The sequence below is a fragment of the Hemiscyllium ocellatum genome, chromosome 34, assembly GCF_020745735.1.
Source record: "Hemiscyllium ocellatum isolate sHemOce1 chromosome 34, sHemOce1.pat.X.cur, whole genome shotgun sequence".
Lineage (NCBI taxonomy): Eukaryota > Metazoa > Chordata > Chondrichthyes > Orectolobiformes > Hemiscylliidae > Hemiscyllium > Hemiscyllium ocellatum.
In genome coordinates this window covers 42,246,639-42,264,535 of record NC_083434.1, presented here as the reverse complement: position 1 = coordinate 42,264,535, position 17,897 = coordinate 42,246,639, and the positions used below count along the sequence as shown (strand labels likewise).

Here is a 17,897-nt window from a genome sequence, read left to right as displayed (position 1 = left end):
TCTCCATTCAATTCATTCGATCCAATTCTGACCAATCCTATATTGTGACCAGAACTGTACTTCAGGTCATGTCTAACTGATGTTTTATGCAGTTCTAGCATAATCTTCTGCTTTTTTATTCTAGGTCTCAGGTAATAAAGTGTCAAAGTTATCTGCATGACCATCTTCAGAACAGTTGTGAGAAAGGGTTACTTGACCTGAAATGTTACCCGATTTCTCACCATATATATGCTGCCAGACCTGCTGAGCTTTAACAGCAATTCCTGATGTTCCACTACATTTAAGTCTGAATCACTGATTTGCAGCATAAACAAAGGGATTTAGCACAGAGACTAGTGGAACCCCGCTACAAACAACTTCCCGTAATAGAAACACCCAGACATCCACTGGCCTCTCCTTCCTTACATCCAAGATAACCTTCAATCCAACTGGAGACTTTACACTGGAGGTCTTTGTCAGGTGCTAAACACTGCGCAAGGGAAGGACTCTCACACCTGGCCTGGGTCATTGTACCAAAGCTCCTCATGTAGTCGATCAGGGTGTGCCTTTCTACGTTTGATTTCCTCAATGACGTCGATGATTTCAGAGTCTGAGCTGCAGGTGCTACTCCCGCTGCTGTTATCATCTGAGTCACAACCCGAATCACTGGAGCTGTCATCTGAGCAGGAAGAAATCACATTCAAATAGAACAGACAAGGAAACAAGAGACTCAGGAAATATTTCAAACACTCTCACAACAATCACAGTCCAATGGGAATAACATCCTGTAACTGGCAAACATTGCCAAAGTTTAAGTCAGGGTCAAATTTACTGTCTGGCCACAAAAATAACCCCAAGTTTCCAGTTGCCTGCCTCTCCGACACATCACTGTGTTCCTTGGCAGACTCAAGCCTGCTGCAGTGCTCCAGAGAAGCTCAGCGCAAACTGAGCTAATGGCCTTTAGGGAAGCAAATCTGCCATCTTTCCGCAGTCTGGACTACATGTGACTCCAAGTTCACAATATGGTCAACCCTCAGAAAAAGGCTACACAGTGTAAGAGCATTTGGGATGACCAAGAAATTGATACCCACATCCCATATTAGGAAAAAAGGCAATGCAAAGTGAGCAAAACTCAATTACTGCGGAGTTCTGGAAATTATATGAGTGTCCATAGCTCAGCTGGTTCTGGATAAGCCCACTCACCCATCAGAGGATTGCTTGGTTCGACATAGAGAGATACATAAACTGCTTTCAAACCTGGTTCTTCATCCAATTTGGTTTTTGGTGGTTCCCAGGGTGGTCTGGCAGCTCTTGCCTTTTCCTGCCTCTGCCCAAGCTCCTCATCAAACTTTGCGTAAAGCTGTCGGAGCTTACTTGTGCCAACAACAGTGGAGTCGCCCTGAAATAAGTCAGTTTTTGGACACGGGTTTACAAATGTGTTCACTTTAATCCCAGAGTCATAAGTGCTTGAAAAACTTTTTGTTCTAAATTTTTCCCATTGCTCCTGTAGCCCACACCAGAAGATCAGAGAGATTGTGGAGAATTTCACACAAGAGGAAGCTAAAACAAATCATGAAAGCAAGAATATACATACATTAAACCTTGCAGAACATAACTATAGTGGGATGTAGGAAAGATAATTCCACCTGCAAGGGACACCACAACCAAAAGCCTAATGAAATGAAATGATCACTAATGATTTTGGTCTGGATTTCAGGAGAAAGATTTGCACAGAGAGCAGTCAGTGGGTGAAACTGCTATCACAAAAATGCTTTTAAAGGGCAGCTGGATACTGTACGTACTTATGTATAGGTCGATCTCATGTACAAGTCAACCCTACTGTATCGCATTAAATTGCATTGATTCATTCACACCAGTAACTCTATTCATTGCTCTTTGTTTACTATATCACATCTCTATTCATTCATAACTCTACTTACCGCACTTGATTTACTACAGCACATTCTCACTCATTCATTCAGACCAGTACTAAATCTATCAGTAGTTATCGCACTTTGTTCACTATATATTCAAAAGTTAATATTGTTAAAAAGTTAATCATTTTAATTATGTCGTAATATCCAAATAAAAGTGAGATATATTAGCTTCATATCAGTATATCTTTAATTCTTTGACAAATGCGTGAATGTTGCTGAGGTTCACAACTTGCGAGAGTAAATGGGAGGGAGATGAATGAACTTTCCTGCCAAGTTCTAGATGCTTTCACATTCAGAATTTAATAAATGCTTCATTTGAAGTGTGCCATTATACCAGGCCATGATGACGTTGAACGTGTGATTTTGCAGGATTATAATGAATCTTCGACATGTTAAATGTTCATACCAGTCGCTTGCTTTACCTTTACCATAACTCATTGTGTTTTACTCCTTTACCTGGGATTAGTTATGCGATCAAATCGACTTCTGCTAATAATACGCTATTGCAAAATGCAGCGTGAATTTCAGCGCCTCAAAACTGATGCCCAAAACGTATGTCAACTCCCTAATTTCATCTTTAAAAAGCCACCTTCAAAATTCAACCTATACATGATTATATATGGTAATCATACAAGGGAGAAAGGACATGGTGACAGGATGGACAAGGTCAAGTGGGAGGAAGCTCACATGGAGCATCAACAGCAGCAACAACCAGATGGGTTGAATGGCCTGTTTCTGCGTCAGTAAATTCTCTACTATAGGACCAAGCTATCCTTACCACCTGATCCATGGGATCACTGGAATAGTAATTCTCTGAGTGAGTACAGCGGATCCACACAGGCTTTGTATTCAGCAGCTCTTCTTCCTCCTTCTCCTCTTCAATATTTTCAGAGAAGGGATTCGCTTCAACCTCCTTGCTTCGAGTGGTAGATTGAGATTTCTCCTTACTTGAACTGTGACCTGTTGACCTTCGATCTCTCTCATTCTCCCAGCGAGGGCGCTTCTTTTCTCTGCTGCTTGACCGGCTTCAAGAGAAAGCACAGAAAGATTCCACTCACACAAACTCAGAGAAGTATAGCACGGAAACAGACCCTTCAGTCCAACTCATCCATGCCGACAAAGTATCCTAAATTAATATAGTACTATTGGTCAGCATTTGGCTCATATCCCTCTGAACCCTTCCTATTCATATACCCATCCAGATGCCTTGTAATTGTACCAGCCTGTGTAAAAACATTGCCCCTTAGGTCCCTTTAAATCTTTCCTCTCTTGCCCTAAACCTAACAACCCCATGGAAAAGACCTTGCCTATTTACCCTATCCATGCCCCTCAAGATTCTATAAACCTCTACAAAGTCACCCCACAGCCTCCGATGCTCCAAGGAAAATGATTCAACCTCTCCCAGTAGCTCAAATTCTCCAACCCTGGCAACATGCTTGCAAATCTTTTCTGAACCTTTTCAAGTTTAACATTTTTTCCTAATGTAGGGAGACCAGAATTGAATGCAATATTCCAAAAGTGGCCTAACCAATGTCCTGAACTACCACATCATGATCTTCCAACTCCTGTACTCAATGCACTGACCAATAAAGGCAAGTGTACCAAACGCCTTCTTCACTGCCCTGTCTACCTGCGACTCCACCTTCAGGGAAGTCTGAACCTGCACTCCAAGGTCTCTTTGTTCAGCAACACTCTCCAGGATCTTACCATTAAGTGTAAAAGTTCTGCCCTGATTTCCCCTAACAAAACGTAGCACCTCACAAACTTCTAGATTCTATATGAGCCTTTGCAAAGAATATTTTCCACAGGTTTTGACAAAGAAAAGCTTTATTTCAATATGAACTTGATTGAGTTTTTTTGAAGAAATAACAAAGACGATTGATGAGGGCAGAATGGTGGACGTGACCTACATAGACTTCAGTAAGACGTAAAAAAGGTTCCTCACCCGGTGACTGATTAGCAAGGTTAGATGTCATGGAATACAGGGAGAACTAGCCAAATAGATACAGAACTGGCTCAGAGGAAGAAGATAGAGGGTGGTGGTGGAGGGTTGCTTTACAGATAGGAGGCCTGTGACCTGTGATGTGCTACAGTGGTGTTGGGTCTGCTACTTTTCATCATTTGTATAAATGATTTGGATGCGAGCATGAGGTACAGTTAGTAAGTTTGCAGATGACACCAAAATTGGAGGTGTAGTGGACAGCGAAGAAGGTCAGATTACAACAGGTGGGCCAATGGGCTGAGGAGTGCAGATGGAGTTTAATTTAGTCAAATGCGAGATGCTGCATTTTGTAAAAGCAGATAAAAACTACTTATTCAGAATTAAAAATCACAAAACACCAAGTTATAGTCCAACAGGTTTAGTTGGAAGCACTAGCTTTCAGAGCGACGCTCCTTCATCGGGTGGTTGTGGATAACAACCTGATAAAGGAGCAGTGCTCCAAAAGCTAGTGTTTCCAATTAAACCTGTTGGACTATAACCTGGTGTTGTGTGAGTTTTAACTTTGTACACCCCAGTCCAACACCAGCATCTTCAAATCATGAGTACTTATTCAGTTAATGGTAAGGTCCTGGGAAGAGTTGTTGAACAAAGAGATCTTGGAATGCAGGCTCAGTTCCTTGAAAGGAGAGTCACAGGTGGATAGGATTGTGAAGAAGTATGCTTTCCTTTATTGGTCAGAGCATCGATTATAGAAGGTCATGTTGAGGCTGCACAGGACATTAGTTCAGCCACTTTTGGAATACTGCGTGCAGTTCTGGTCTGCAGATACTGAAGGATGTTGTGAAACCTGAAACGGTTCAGAAAAGATTTATAAGGATGTTGCCAGGGTTGGAGGATTTGAGATAGAGGGAGAAGCTGAATAGGATGGGGCTGTTTACCCTGGAGCATCAGATGCTGAGGGGTGACCTTATAGAAGTTTATAAAATCAAGAGGGGCACAGATAGATAAATAGACAAAGTCTTTTCCTTGGGGTGGTGGAGTCCAGAACTAGAGGGCATTGGTTTAGGGTGAGGAGGGTCAAGATCTAAAAGGGAACCTAAGGGGCAACTTTTTCCACACAGAGGTTAGTGCGCCCATAGAATTGGCTGCCAGAGGAAGTGGTAGAGCCTGGTACAGTTACAATGTTTAAAAGGCATCCAGATGTGTATATGAATAGGATATGGGCCAAGTGATGGCAAATGGAACTAGATTAGGTTACGATATCTAGTTGGCATGAACGAGTTGGACTGAAGGGTCCGTTTCCGTGCTGTACATCTCTATGACTCTAACGAATGGTACAAGGACCCCGTGGGGTCAGGCAGTGAAGCTACTTTCAGATTTTGGTTTTGTGCATGAAATGCAGAATGGTTATACACAGTATTGTCAAATGACATTGGCCTTGAGCTCTCGGCCAACAGGAAGGTGCTGCTGGGTGGGGATGTAGTGGAAATGGAGACAATCAACATTTCAACGTTAAATAGACTATGTCTCCAGGGAAAGCAGCCCCAACCTATTCAGCCTCTCCCTCTAACTTTGGGCTTTGGGGGTGGGGGAACTGGATTACCACACAAAGAGCCAGAACACGCTAATGAGCTGAACAGCCTCTTTCCATGGCATGAAAGCTCAATTATGGGTCAAATCGAGAAAAGGGGAAAATCTTAACATTATAACCACAACATACCAGGGACAAAATCAGGAAGGGCATCTGCACCGCACACAGTGAATCTGAAATCTGGAACGTTTCTTAAGGCTTTGCATTCCAAAAATCAATTGAATCTTTTAAGATGAGGACTGTCAAATATTTGGGAGGTCAGGGTCAAGGAATAAAGAGTTAAGATAGGAATACAGGTGCAGCTCATAACCTAATGGAGTAGCAGAACAGGTTCAAGGAGCTGAATGACCTCCTCCTATTCCTACGTTTACACACATGGAAACCTTTCATTCTCCAATTTTATCAAGTAAACTGCTCTAGGGTAGATTCCAAACTGATGGAAACTGCTTAGCAGATTTAACTTGTCTCTCCGCCACCACTTTATTCTTCCTTTAAATTACTTTGTATTACAGCACTTTCAGCTGTTAGTGTTAATTTAAAGATTTTTGGTAAAACTGCCAAAAGGTGAAAGCTGGGTAAGGCTGGGCAATCAAAGGGCATTCATTTGAAACATATTTCCATCAATTGTGGTTTACAGCCTTTTCCATACTTCAAATAATCAACATTAAAACTAAGGGAAACAGCCAGACTGAAAGCACAATATTGCTCCTTCAACCACTCTGCTCCAAGTTAAAACGTTTACTCTTGCCACAGTGAAACTCAATCGCAAGTCAATTGCCATCATTTTTAATAAGGACATACAGCACAGAAATAGACCCTTCAGTCCAACTCAATCATGCTGACCAGATATTCTACATTAATCTAGTCACAATTGCCAGCATTTTGCCCATATCGCTTTAAAGCCTTCCTATTCATATACTTATCCAAGATGCGTTTTAAATGTTGTAAATTGCACCCAACCACCTCCCCTGGCAGCTTATTCCATACACGCGTTACCTTCTGCATGAAAATGTTGGTCCCTTCCAAATCCTTCCCCCTCAGCTTAAACCTGTATTCCCAGAGTCCCATACCTCGGGGGAAAGACCTTTACTATTCACCCTATCCATGTGCCTTATGATTTTATAAATTTCTATTAATTCACCTCTCAGCCTCCGACACTCCAGGAAAAAAAAACACAGCCTATTCAGCCTCTCCCTGTAACCCTGACAACTACACTGCAACCCTTTCAAGTTTCACAACATCTTTCCTATTACAGGGAGACCAGAAATGAACACAGCATTCCAAATGGCTGCAGTATTCTTCTAACACAAGCTCTCCATCAGGAAAGACATTCCTGATGAACAGCTTATAATAGAAACATCAACTCTCCTCCTCAGATGCTGCCTGACTGGCTGTGCTTTTCCAGCACCACATGTTTTTACTCAGATCTCCAGCATCTGCAATCTTCTTTTTCTCCTATTTCTCTAGCATCCACAAACCACAACCAAAGCACAAGCTTAATTTAATACTACTGTACATTAAATATTATTGGAAAGACACAAGAGACATTGAGAGGGTGCAGATGAGATTTAAGCAAATGTTTCCAGTTACGATGGATTTTAGAGACAAAGTTAGGTCAGAGAAGCTGGGCTTGTCCTCCTTGGAGCTAAAGCATGTCAAGGAAGAACCCTACGGTGGTGCACAGAATTCTGACAGTTAGATAAGGTACAATGACAAGGTAAACTTCAAAACTTTCATAGATTAAAAGAATCAACAATAACTCTTTCTGCAATATGCTGTTTCCTAAGTTAAAAGAACAATGACAAACTATTATAAAGCAATTAAAAGCATCATGCCAATTAGCCATTTCCAGGAAGTGAAGGGGTCAGGCTACACAAACCAGCTGCTTTCACAACTGTTTGATAACTGATTGCCCGAGACCACAGGACAAATGATTGCCTGAGGAATTTGAGGAGTTAATGGCAGGACAGACTTCAATCAGACAGCTAACATCAAATGTGACAAGGAACAAAAGTCTAAGTTGAGAGCTGTTGGCTTTCACACCTGTTAAGGAAGCAAGCTACTGACTTAATGATAATGACCTGGACCTCACTGCCAACGGGAAGATGGGGGAGGGGCAGGGGGTATGTAATGGGTATGAATAACTCTGTAAGCGTCATCAGTGCTGTGGCTGGACACCAATAGACAGATGTTATTGATTGGAATCATGGTTACATTCCACCATTAATCAAACAATAGCAAAGTAGACTTAAGAGGCTTAACTTGCTTATTTGAAGGATCTTATTATGGTTGCTACATTAAATAAAGTTGAAATTATTGTTTCAGTTTTAATTGCCTGAGAAATTTCTTAATTAGTAGCCAAATTAAAAAGTAGCTTGTGATAATATCCACACAACATTACCAAAGGAAAGCTACACACAATAGTCGATCATCCAAGGACTAGGAGACACAGATTTAAGATTCTGGACAAAAGATGCAGGAGCAATGTGTGGAAAAATTTATTTTCTCATAGCAAATGGGAGCAACCTGAAATGTCTATGAGGCTGTTGAATGCAGATAATCAGTGAAAACTAAATGCTCACCTGAGGGAAGAAAATCTGCAAGACAACATGGAGATACAGCAAAGGAACGGGATGCACTAGATGGCTGTACATTGAGCTAGCATGGAATCGATGGGCTGAATGACTTCCTTATGATCCAGCATGACAGAGGCCTATACTACTATTGGAGCAGAGTGGTTGAAGGAGCAATATTGTGCTTTCAGTCTGGCTGTTTCCCTTAGTTTTAATGTTGATTATTTGAAGTATGGAAAAGGCTGTAAACCACAATTGATGGAAATATGTTTCAAATGAATGCCCTTTGATTGCCCAGCCTTACCCAGCTTTCACCTTTTGGCAGTTTTACCAAATCCTGGAATCTCTTGGCCAGTCTTTCAGTAAGAGGCCGCTGTACATATAACTGACTGTAGACGCCATACCTTTACAGATAACATTAATCAACAGACTTGACAGATAAGTGATTCATGCTAGATTTTCCGAGATGAGTTCGGAATAACTTAAAACAAAATCCAAAAGCAATGGATTTTGGGGTGTTAAGGAATGGGACAAAAGAATGCAAGAAATGTAACCTGTGTGTCCTTTTCCGATCTCGTCTGTGTGATCTTTCATAGGATGGTGATCGGTAACTGTCACGGTGCTTATGCCTGTCTCTGAAAAAGGAAAAGGTTTGGTAAGTTGATTTTTGAGGTTTTGTACTGACTTAACAGGAACTCTATCCACATCACACTACAGCACGATAGCAAAGGGCATAAAAAAATCAATTGCTGTTAAATCTCTGAAGTCAGAGATTTTACAAGCTCTTGGTTTCGGTGCTCTTATTTACAAAGAGCCCTCTGTGTGATCTCAGTTTTGGTATATTTTAATTTATTTAATTTAAAACGAGCCCTCACCTGCTGCGATCGAAGTTTCCATTATACAGTTATAAATGTTTACAGCATGGAAACAGGCCCTTCGGCCAACCTGTCCACGCCGCTCAGATTGCACATTTAATCAGTCACACTTGGCTGTGATTGGTCCATACTCTCCATTCCACTCCCATCTTTCTACGTCGCTACAAGTTTCTTAAATGACAAAATTGTAGTCACCTCCACCACTACCTTCGGCAGAGCGTACCTGTCACTCACGACCCATCAGGTCACTTTTATATCTCCCCCCCACTCACCTTAAACCATTGGTGCTTTATACATTATTGGGAAAGCAGCTCCTGCCCGCTGTGCACCCCCCATCTCTGCCATCTTTATTATTAAACGGCCACCCCCTTCACCCGCCGAGCCTCCAGGGTGTGATATTAAGGGGGCCCCTCCCGCTCCCTCCCCCCCCTCCATCCCCCCCCAGCGTGTGTTATTAAAGGGACCCCTCTCCCACCCCTGGGTGTGTTATTAAAGGGACCCCTCTCCTCTCCCAGGGTGTATTACTGAAGGGGTGCCTGTCCCCCTGGGGTGTGTTATTAAAGGGGCCCCCATGCCTCAGGGTGCATTATTAAAGGGGGCCCCTATCCCTCCGGGATGTGTTATTAATGGGGCCCCTATCCCCCCATGGTGTGTTATTAATGGGGCCCCTATCCCCAGGGGTGCATTATTAATGGGGCCCCTATCCCCCCATGGTGTGTTATTAAAGGGGTCCCTATCCCCCCGGGATGTGTTATTAATGGGGCCCCTATCCCCCCATGGTGTGTTATTAAAGGGGTCCCTATCCCCCCGGGATGTGTTATTAATGGGGCCCCTATCCCCCCATGGTGTGTTATTAATGGGGCCCCTATCCCCCCGGGATGTGTTATTAATGGGGCCCCTATCCCCCCATGGTGTGTTATTAATGGGGCCCCTATCCCCCCAGGGTGTGTTATTAAAGGGGTCCCTATCCCCCCAGGGTGTGTTATTAAAGGGGTCCCTATCCCCTCAGGGTGTGTTATTAATGGGGCCCCTATCCCCCCAGGGTGTGTTATTAAAGGGGTCCCTATCCCCCCAGGGTGTGTTATTAAAGGGGTCCCTATCCCCCCAGGGTGTGTTATTAAAGGGGTCCCTATCCCCCCAGGGTGTGTTATTAAAGGGGTCCCTATCCCCTCAGGGTGCGTTATTAAAGGGGTCCCTATCCCCTCAGGGTGCGTTATTAAAGGGGTCCCTATCCCCTCAGGGTGTGTTATTAAAGGGGTCCCTATCCCCCCAGGGTGTGTTATTAAAGGGGTCCCTATCCCCCCAGGGTGCGTTATTAAAGGGGTCCCTATCCCCCCAGGGTGCGTTATTAAAGGGGCCCCTATCCCCCCAGGGTGCATTATTAAAGGGGCCCCTATCCTCGGGGTGTGTTATAACTGGCCCATACCTGCTGTGCCCGTGGTCCCGGTGCCGGCTCGGTGTCCTCTCCCGGTCATGACTGATCCTCCTGCGGCCGCTGTCCACCCTCCTATCTCTGTCCCTCTCCCTGTGCCTGTCCCTGCTGTGTCGGCGCTCAGGCCTGGCCTGAGTTGGGCTCCGCCGTTGCTCCCGGTTACGGTAGGCCCTGTCCTTGTGGCGGTTATCACGCTCGGCCTCGTGCCGTCCTCCGGACACTCTGGCGGGCGGCGTGCGCTGCGGCTTGTCACGGAAGTGCTCGGCGGGTGGCCCTGACCCCAGGCCCGGCGGCGGTTGCTGTGGCGATGGGACGTTGTGGTAACCCCCAGGGCCTGGGCCCGGATGGATGACAGCTCCTGCTCCCGGAGGATAACCGCCCGCTCCCGGGGCCTGAGGATAACCGGCGCCACCGAAATGCTGGAGCGGGTAGGGCTGGGGGTAAGGCAGCGGGTACGGCGGTTGGAAAGTCGCCTGCTGTGGGGGTAGGAGCGGAGCCTGGGCCTGGGCCATCAGCGGCTGGTAACCCGCCCCACGCTCTGCGCCTCCCGCATTCGGCGCCGGCGTGAAGCACGGGAATCCCGAGCGTGGTACCGGAGGCCCGGGGTAAGGAGGCCTAGGCCTCAGCTGCTGGGCGGCCGGCCCCGGGCGAGGCTCTGAGGCCTGAGGGATGTGTGGCGGGTAGGCCAAGAAGCCTGGGCCTGGGTAAACCGGGCTCTGCGGGCTGGGGAAGCGGGGAGGAGGGGGAGGTGGTGGTGGTGGTGGGGGAGGGGGCATCGGCAAAGCGAGCTGCTGCTGCTCGGGTGGGAATAATGGAGGCGGTGGGTGGACAGGCCGAAAGCCACCCCCTCCAGCACCGGCCTCGAAGGACTGCTGGGGGGCCCGGCCCCCCGGGGTTACCCTGCCCCGGGCACCGCCAACCTTCGGCATCACCCCATGGCCAGTGTGTGCAGCGGCCCCTCGGCATGGATGAAAGGACATGGTTCCTCCTTTAAATACAGAGAAAAAAATTAGAACAACTTAAACACATCTGATTGTGACAGTGTAAAACAGCTTGGCTAAACACAACTAAATCCCACCGTGTAGATGTTAGAAATGTGCCCCTTGGCTGGGGGGACAACAGAGGAGCATGAAAATCAACGTTTCAGGCAAAAGCCTTTCATCAGGAATCAATGAAGCGCTCATTCCTGATGAAGGGCTTTTGTCTGAAACACTGATTTTCCTGCTCCTCGGATGCTGCCTGACCTGCTGTGCTTTTCCAGCACCACTCGGATCTTAATTATAATCTCCAGCATCTGCAGTACCGTACTCCGTTCCACCTGGGGAACAACAGAACTGATTGCTCTAAAGGGCAGCAACTTGCAAAGATTTCCACGGTCAACAGAAAAGGACACAAGGAGGCTGCAAAACTGTAGTGATGTGTTAAGGGCAACAACTTGCTACATGAAGTGACTGGACAGAACAAGTATAAGGTTAAAAATGTGAAACTGACCACTTTGGCAGGAAGCAGCAAATCAGAAGCATGTCATCTAAATGGTGAGATGGTAGAGCTCTGAAATGCAGAGGGTTAAGAACATAAGGAATAGGAGCAGGAGTAGGCCATCTGCCCCATCGAGCCTTCTCTGCCATTCAATAACATCACGGCTGATCTTTTCATGGACTCAGCTCCACTGACCTGTCCACTCACCATAACCCTTAATTCCTTTTTCTGTTCAAAAGTCTCTATCTTTACCCTAAGATGATCTGACGATTCAATTCCACAGATTCACAACCCTTTGGGTGAAGATGGTCCTCCTTGTTGAGCTGCCAGAGGGGGTGGTGGAGAGAGGTGCAATTACAACATTTAAAAGGCACCTGGATGGGTATATGAATAGGAAGGGATTAGAGAGATATGGGCCAAACGCTGACAAATGGGGCAAGATTAATTTAGGATTTCTGGTTGGCACAGACGAGTTGGGCTGAAGGGTCGATTTCCATGCTGTAAATCTCTTTGACTCTATTCAATTCAGTCCAAAATCTGCTGTCTCTTATTGAGACTATGCCCCCAAGTTCTAATTTCACCCGCCAATGGAAACAATCTTCCTGCTTCTATCTTATCTACTCCCTTAGTAATTTAATGTTTCTATAAGAATCCCCCACCCCCACTCTTCTAAATTCTAATGAGTATAATCCTAGTATACTCAATCTCTCCTCATAAGCCAACCTTCTCAAATGTGGAATCAGCCTAGTGAATTTCCTCTGCACACCCTCCAGTGCCAGTACATCCTCTCTATTACTGTACACAACACTCCAGGCCTCACAAGGTTAATTCCCGGAATGGCGGGACTATCTTACACTGAAAGATTGTGGGCTTGTATACGCTTGAGTTTAGAAGGCTGAGAGGGAATCTGATTGAGACATATAAATTATTAAAGGATTGGACACTCTGGAGGCAGGAAGCAGGTTTCTGCTGATGGTCGAGTCCCGAACCAGAGGACACAGTTTAAAAATAAGGGGTAGGCCATTTAGAACAGAGTTGAGGAGAAACTTCTTCACCCAGAGAGTGGTGGCTGTGTGGAATGCTCTGCCCCAGAGGGCAGTGGAGGCCAAGTCTCTGGATACTTTCAAGAAAGAGTTGGATAGAGCTGTTAAGGATAGTGGAATCAAGGGTTATGGGGAGAAGGGAGGAACAGGATACTGATTGGGGATGATGATTTCCTGATGAAGGGCTCTGGCCCGAAACGTCAAATTTCCTGTTCCTAGGATGCTGCCTAACCTGCTGTGCTTTAACCAGCAACACATTTTCAGCACTGATTGGGGATGATCAGCCACGATCATAATGAACGATGGTGCTGGCTCAAAGGGCAGAATGGCCTACCCCTGCACCTATTGTCTATTGTCTCACCACCGCCTTCAACAGCTGCAACATAACCTCCCCATTTTTAAATGCCATCCCTCTGGCAATGAATTCCATTTGCCTTTTTAACTGCCTGCTGCACCTGCAAACAATTTTTTTGAGATTCATGCACAAGGGCACTCCAGTCCCTCTGCACAGCAACATATTCCAATTTTTCACCATTTAAATAATAGAACATTTTGTTGTTATTCCCACCCAAATGAACGACCTTACATTTACCAACATACTCCACCACCTAGACCCTTGCCCACTCACTTAACCCATCTCTCTTCCTCTGCGTGCTTTGGTCTACCACTCATCTTAGTGTCATCTGCAAACTTTGACACTACACTTGGTCTCCAATTACAAATCATCCAAGTAAATTGTAAACAATTGTAGTCCCAAAACTGATCCCTGAGGCACACCACTAGCCCCTGATCGCCAACCAGAAAAATACCCATTCATCATCATTCTGTTCTTGTTAGTTATTCAGTTTTGGTTCCACTGACCCTTCAAAATGGTGGTAGCTAGGAAAAAGTTTTTTTTTAAAAGCAGAAGGGTGGAAGGGGGTAAGGAGTAAATGACAGGTGGAGGTAGATCCAAAAGAGAGAGAAAGACGGTTGAACAAACAGGAGTGGAGAACAGTCCCAGCCGAGGAGAATGAATGGCTGCTGGTGGGAACTATGGGTAAAATGCTAAAATGGGTAGTGTGTAATAGCAGACGATGTGATAACAAGGCCTGGGGTTGGGGTAAGAATATGGGAGAAGGTGTCCCAAGACCTAAAATTGTTGAACTTAATATTAAGTTTAGAAGGTTATAGAGCTCCCAAGCGGAAGAACACTATGTCATTTCCCAACTTGCACTGCCCTTTGCCAGAGGACTGCCACAAGCCTGAGTCAGAAATGTTGGCCAGGGAACAAGATGGTGAGTTTAAGTCGCAGGCAACTGGAAGCTCAGGGCCTTTTTTTCCCCCCCACACAGAACTGCAAAGCAGTCACTCAATCCATGCTTAATTTCCCCAATGTAGAGCAGACTGCATAATGAGCAGTGAATCCAATAGACTAGATTAAGTGAGGTGCTGGCAATGTGCTGCTACACCTGGAAGCTGTGTTTGGGACTTGAGATACAGAGAAGGCAGAAAGTAAACGGGCAGGTGTTACACTTTCTGTAGTTGCAGGAAAGGTGCCATCGGGCTGTGGGGAGTTGTTGAGAGTGAAGGAGGATGTAGCAGGGTGCCCAGAGGGAATGGTCCTTGCAGAAGAAGATGGCAGAAATGGCAGCTAGTGATTCTCTGGATGGAGTTGCTGGTGAAATAGTAGGTAAGGGCAAGGAGGAAAAGAGGGGGTGAGGGCTAAGGTGTGGGGAAGGGTCAGACCCGATTGAGGGCCCGGTCAACAATGACGCTGGGGAAACCTCTGTTGAGGAAGAAGATGGACATTTTGGTGGCTCTCTTATCGAACTTGGCATAATCGGAACTAAGGAACTGGGAGAATGGAATACTGTCTTTACAGGAAACAGGGTGAGGATGTATAGTTATGAATATATGAGTCGGCTGGTTTGCAGTGGATATTAGTGTCTAACCTATCCCCTGAACAGAAACAAACATGTCAAGGTAGTGGAGGAAGGAGTTGGATGAACCAGGTGAAGGTGAGAGTGGGGTGGAAATTGGAAGTGAAATTGATAAACATTTCCAATTCAGGAGGAGAGAACGAAGCAGCGCTGATTATACCAACGTGGGTCTGGGCCATGAGGGCACAGCAACAAGGAATGTTTCACATACTCTACAGACACAGGATAATCGAGACACATGCGGGTACCTATGGCCAACCATTTGACCTGAAGAGTAGCGAGGTTACACTTCAGTTATACAGGACATTGATGAGACCACACTAAGAGTATTGTGTACAGTACTGGTGTCCTTGTTTAAGGAAAGATGTAAATGTGCTGGAGACAGTTCAGAGGAGGTTTAATAAACTAATACCTGTAATTGGCAGGTTGTCTCATAAGGAGAGGTTGGACAGCCTAGACTTGTATCTGCTGGAGATTACAAAAGAGACTACTTGATTGAAGCAAAGAAGATCACGAGGGGTTTTGAGAGTAGATGTGAATAACATGTTTCCTGTTATGGGAGAATCTAGAACTAGGGGTCACCGTTTGAAAATCAGTGGTCAGCCATTTAAAACAGAATACGCATTGTTTTCTGAGCATCAGATTCATTGGAACTCTCTTCCTGAAAAGGTAACTGAAGTTGAGTTATAGAGTCATAGAGATGTACAGCACAGAAATAGATCCTTCGGTCCAACTTGTCCATGCCAACCAGATATCCTAACCTAATCTAGTCCCATTTGCCAACATTTGGCCCATATCCCTCTAAATCCTTCCAATTCATATACTCATCCAGATCCCTTAAATGCACCAATTGTACCAGCCTCCACCACTTCCTCTGACAGCTCATTCCATACATGCTCCATGTTCTGAATGAAAATGTTGCCCCTTAAGTCCCTTTTAAATTTTTCCCCGCTCACCCTAAATCTATGCCCTCTAGCTCTGCACTCACCCCACCCCAGAGAAAAGACCTTGAATATTTACCCTATCTACGCCCCTCATGATTTTGTAAACCTCTACAAGGTCACCGCTCAGCCTCTGACACTCCAGGGAAAATAGGCCCAACCTATTCAACCTCTTCCTGTAGCTCAAAGCCTCCAATCCTGGCAACATCCTTATAAATTTTTCTGAACCCTTTCAAGTTTCACAACATCCTTCAAACAGGAGGGGGACAAGAGTGGCACGCAATATTCCAAAAGTGGATTAACCAATATCCTGTACAGCTGCAACATGACCTCCCAACGTCTATACTCAATGATCTGACCAATAAAGGAAAGCATACCAAATGCCTTCTTCACTATCCTATCTACCCAAGACTCTATTTTCAAGGAACTATGAACCTTGGTCTCTTTGTTCAGCAAAACTCCCCAGGACCTTACCATTAAGTGTACAAGTCCTGCTCTGATTTGCCTTTCCAAAATGCAGCACCTTGCATTTATCTAAATTAAACTCCATCTGCTAGTCCTCAGCCCATTGGCCCACCTGATCAAGATCCCATTGTACTCCGAGGTAACCTTCTTCGCTGTCCACTACATCTCTAATCTGCCAACTTACGAACTATACCTTCTATATCCTTGAATATGTTTAAGGCAGACATAGATCCTTGCTAAGCAAAGGACTGAAACATTCTCAGGGATAGGCAAGAATGGGGATTTGACATTACAATCAGAGCAGCCATGATCTTAATAAATGGTGGAGCAGGATTGAGGGGCTGATTGGACTGCTCTTGCTCCTAATTCATGTTACGATGAGTTGTAATAGTACTTTCACAGCTATCGGCAATCCCAAAATACCACAGCTCAATACTCTTAAAGTGCTTCACATAACATAGGAGAAACATCCACCAATTAGGTTACAGCAACTCCTACGACAACAATGTGGAAATGAACAGAATCTGTTCTTTATTCTATTGAGGACAAATATCCGTCAAGACACTGATGAGAACACACATGCTCTTCTTCGCAATAAGATTAGACTACTTACAGTGTGGAAACAGGCCCTTCGGCCCAACAAGTCCACACCGACCCGCCGAAGCGCAACCCACCCATACCCCTACATTTACCCCTTACCTAACACTACGGGCAATTTAGCATGGCCAATTCACCTGACCCGCACATCTTTGGACTGTGGGAGGAAACCGGAGCACCCGGAGGAAACCCACGCAGACATGGGGAGAACGTGCAAACTCCACACAGTCAGTCGCCTGAGTCGGGAATTGAACCCGGGTCTCTGGTGCTGTGAGTCAGCAGTGCTAACCACTGTGCCACCGTGCCGCCCACATCCTCCCAGCTGGGCAGGCGAGGCCTCAGTTTAATTGAGATTCCGGTGCAATACCAAGGGAGTGGATGCAATTTTAACCCAAGTGGTCATATCCATGCATGGCACAGCTGCCATGTCGAAAGGGAAAGTATGAACTGTCAGACAACACTGGATTCCACATGCTAGGAAGGACGCGATAGCTGTGGAGAGGTGCGGATGAGATTTACCAGGATGTTGTGTGGGCTAGAGAGTTTTAGTTAAGAGGAGAGATTGGACAAATTCGGATTGTTTTACTTGAAGCCAAAGCCACTTACGAGGGTCGTTATGCTGATGTATAAAATTATTAGGGGCATGGACACTCACGCCACACAAATACTAGGCAATGACCATCCCCAAATAAAAACTGAGAACTGCTGATGCTGTAAATCAGAAAGAAAAATAGAAGTTGCTGGAAAAGCCCAGCAGGTCTGGCAGCATCTATGGAGAAACATCAGAGCTAATGCTTTGGATCGAGTGAAACTTCTTCAGAATTTTGAGAAAGGATCATTAGACCCAAAATGTTAACTCTGATTTCTCTCCATAGATGCTGCCACACCTGCTGAGCTTTTCTAGCAATTTCTATGGTTGTTTCCATAAGAGACAATCTGATCATGAACTCTTGACATTCAATAGTGTTACCATCACTGGATCCCCCACTATCAACATGCTGAGGAGTTATCATTAACCAGAAATTCAACAGGATTCATCATGTAAATGCAGAGGCTTCAAGATCAGATTAGAGGCAAGGAATATTGCAGCAAGAAACTCAACTGCTGACTCCCCAAACGTA

The 17,897-nt window shown here is 45.2% G+C and overlaps 1 protein-coding gene across 3 annotated transcripts in view; it reads right to left on the bottom strand.

Annotated features, from left to right (window-relative positions):
• drosha (drosha ribonuclease III) overlaps positions 1–17,897 on the bottom strand; it is a 165,174-nt gene that overhangs the window by 140,598 nt on the left and 6,679 nt on the right. For all 3 annotated transcript variants that reach the window (XM_060849942.1, XM_060849944.1, XM_060849945.1), the window contains exons 2-6: positions 10,324–11,317; positions 8,577–8,657; positions 2,695–2,941; positions 1,237–1,378; positions 495–658 (exon numbers count right to left, since the gene is read on the bottom strand). In XM_060849942.1, coding sequence (XP_060705925.1) covers positions 495–658; positions 1,237–1,378; positions 2,695–2,941; positions 8,577–8,657; positions 10,324–11,309 — 1,620 coding nt within the window. In that variant the 5' untranslated portion in view covers positions 11,310–11,317. The remainder of the gene's footprint in view (positions 1–494; positions 659–1,236; positions 1,379–2,694; positions 2,942–8,576; positions 8,658–10,323; positions 11,318–17,897) is intronic.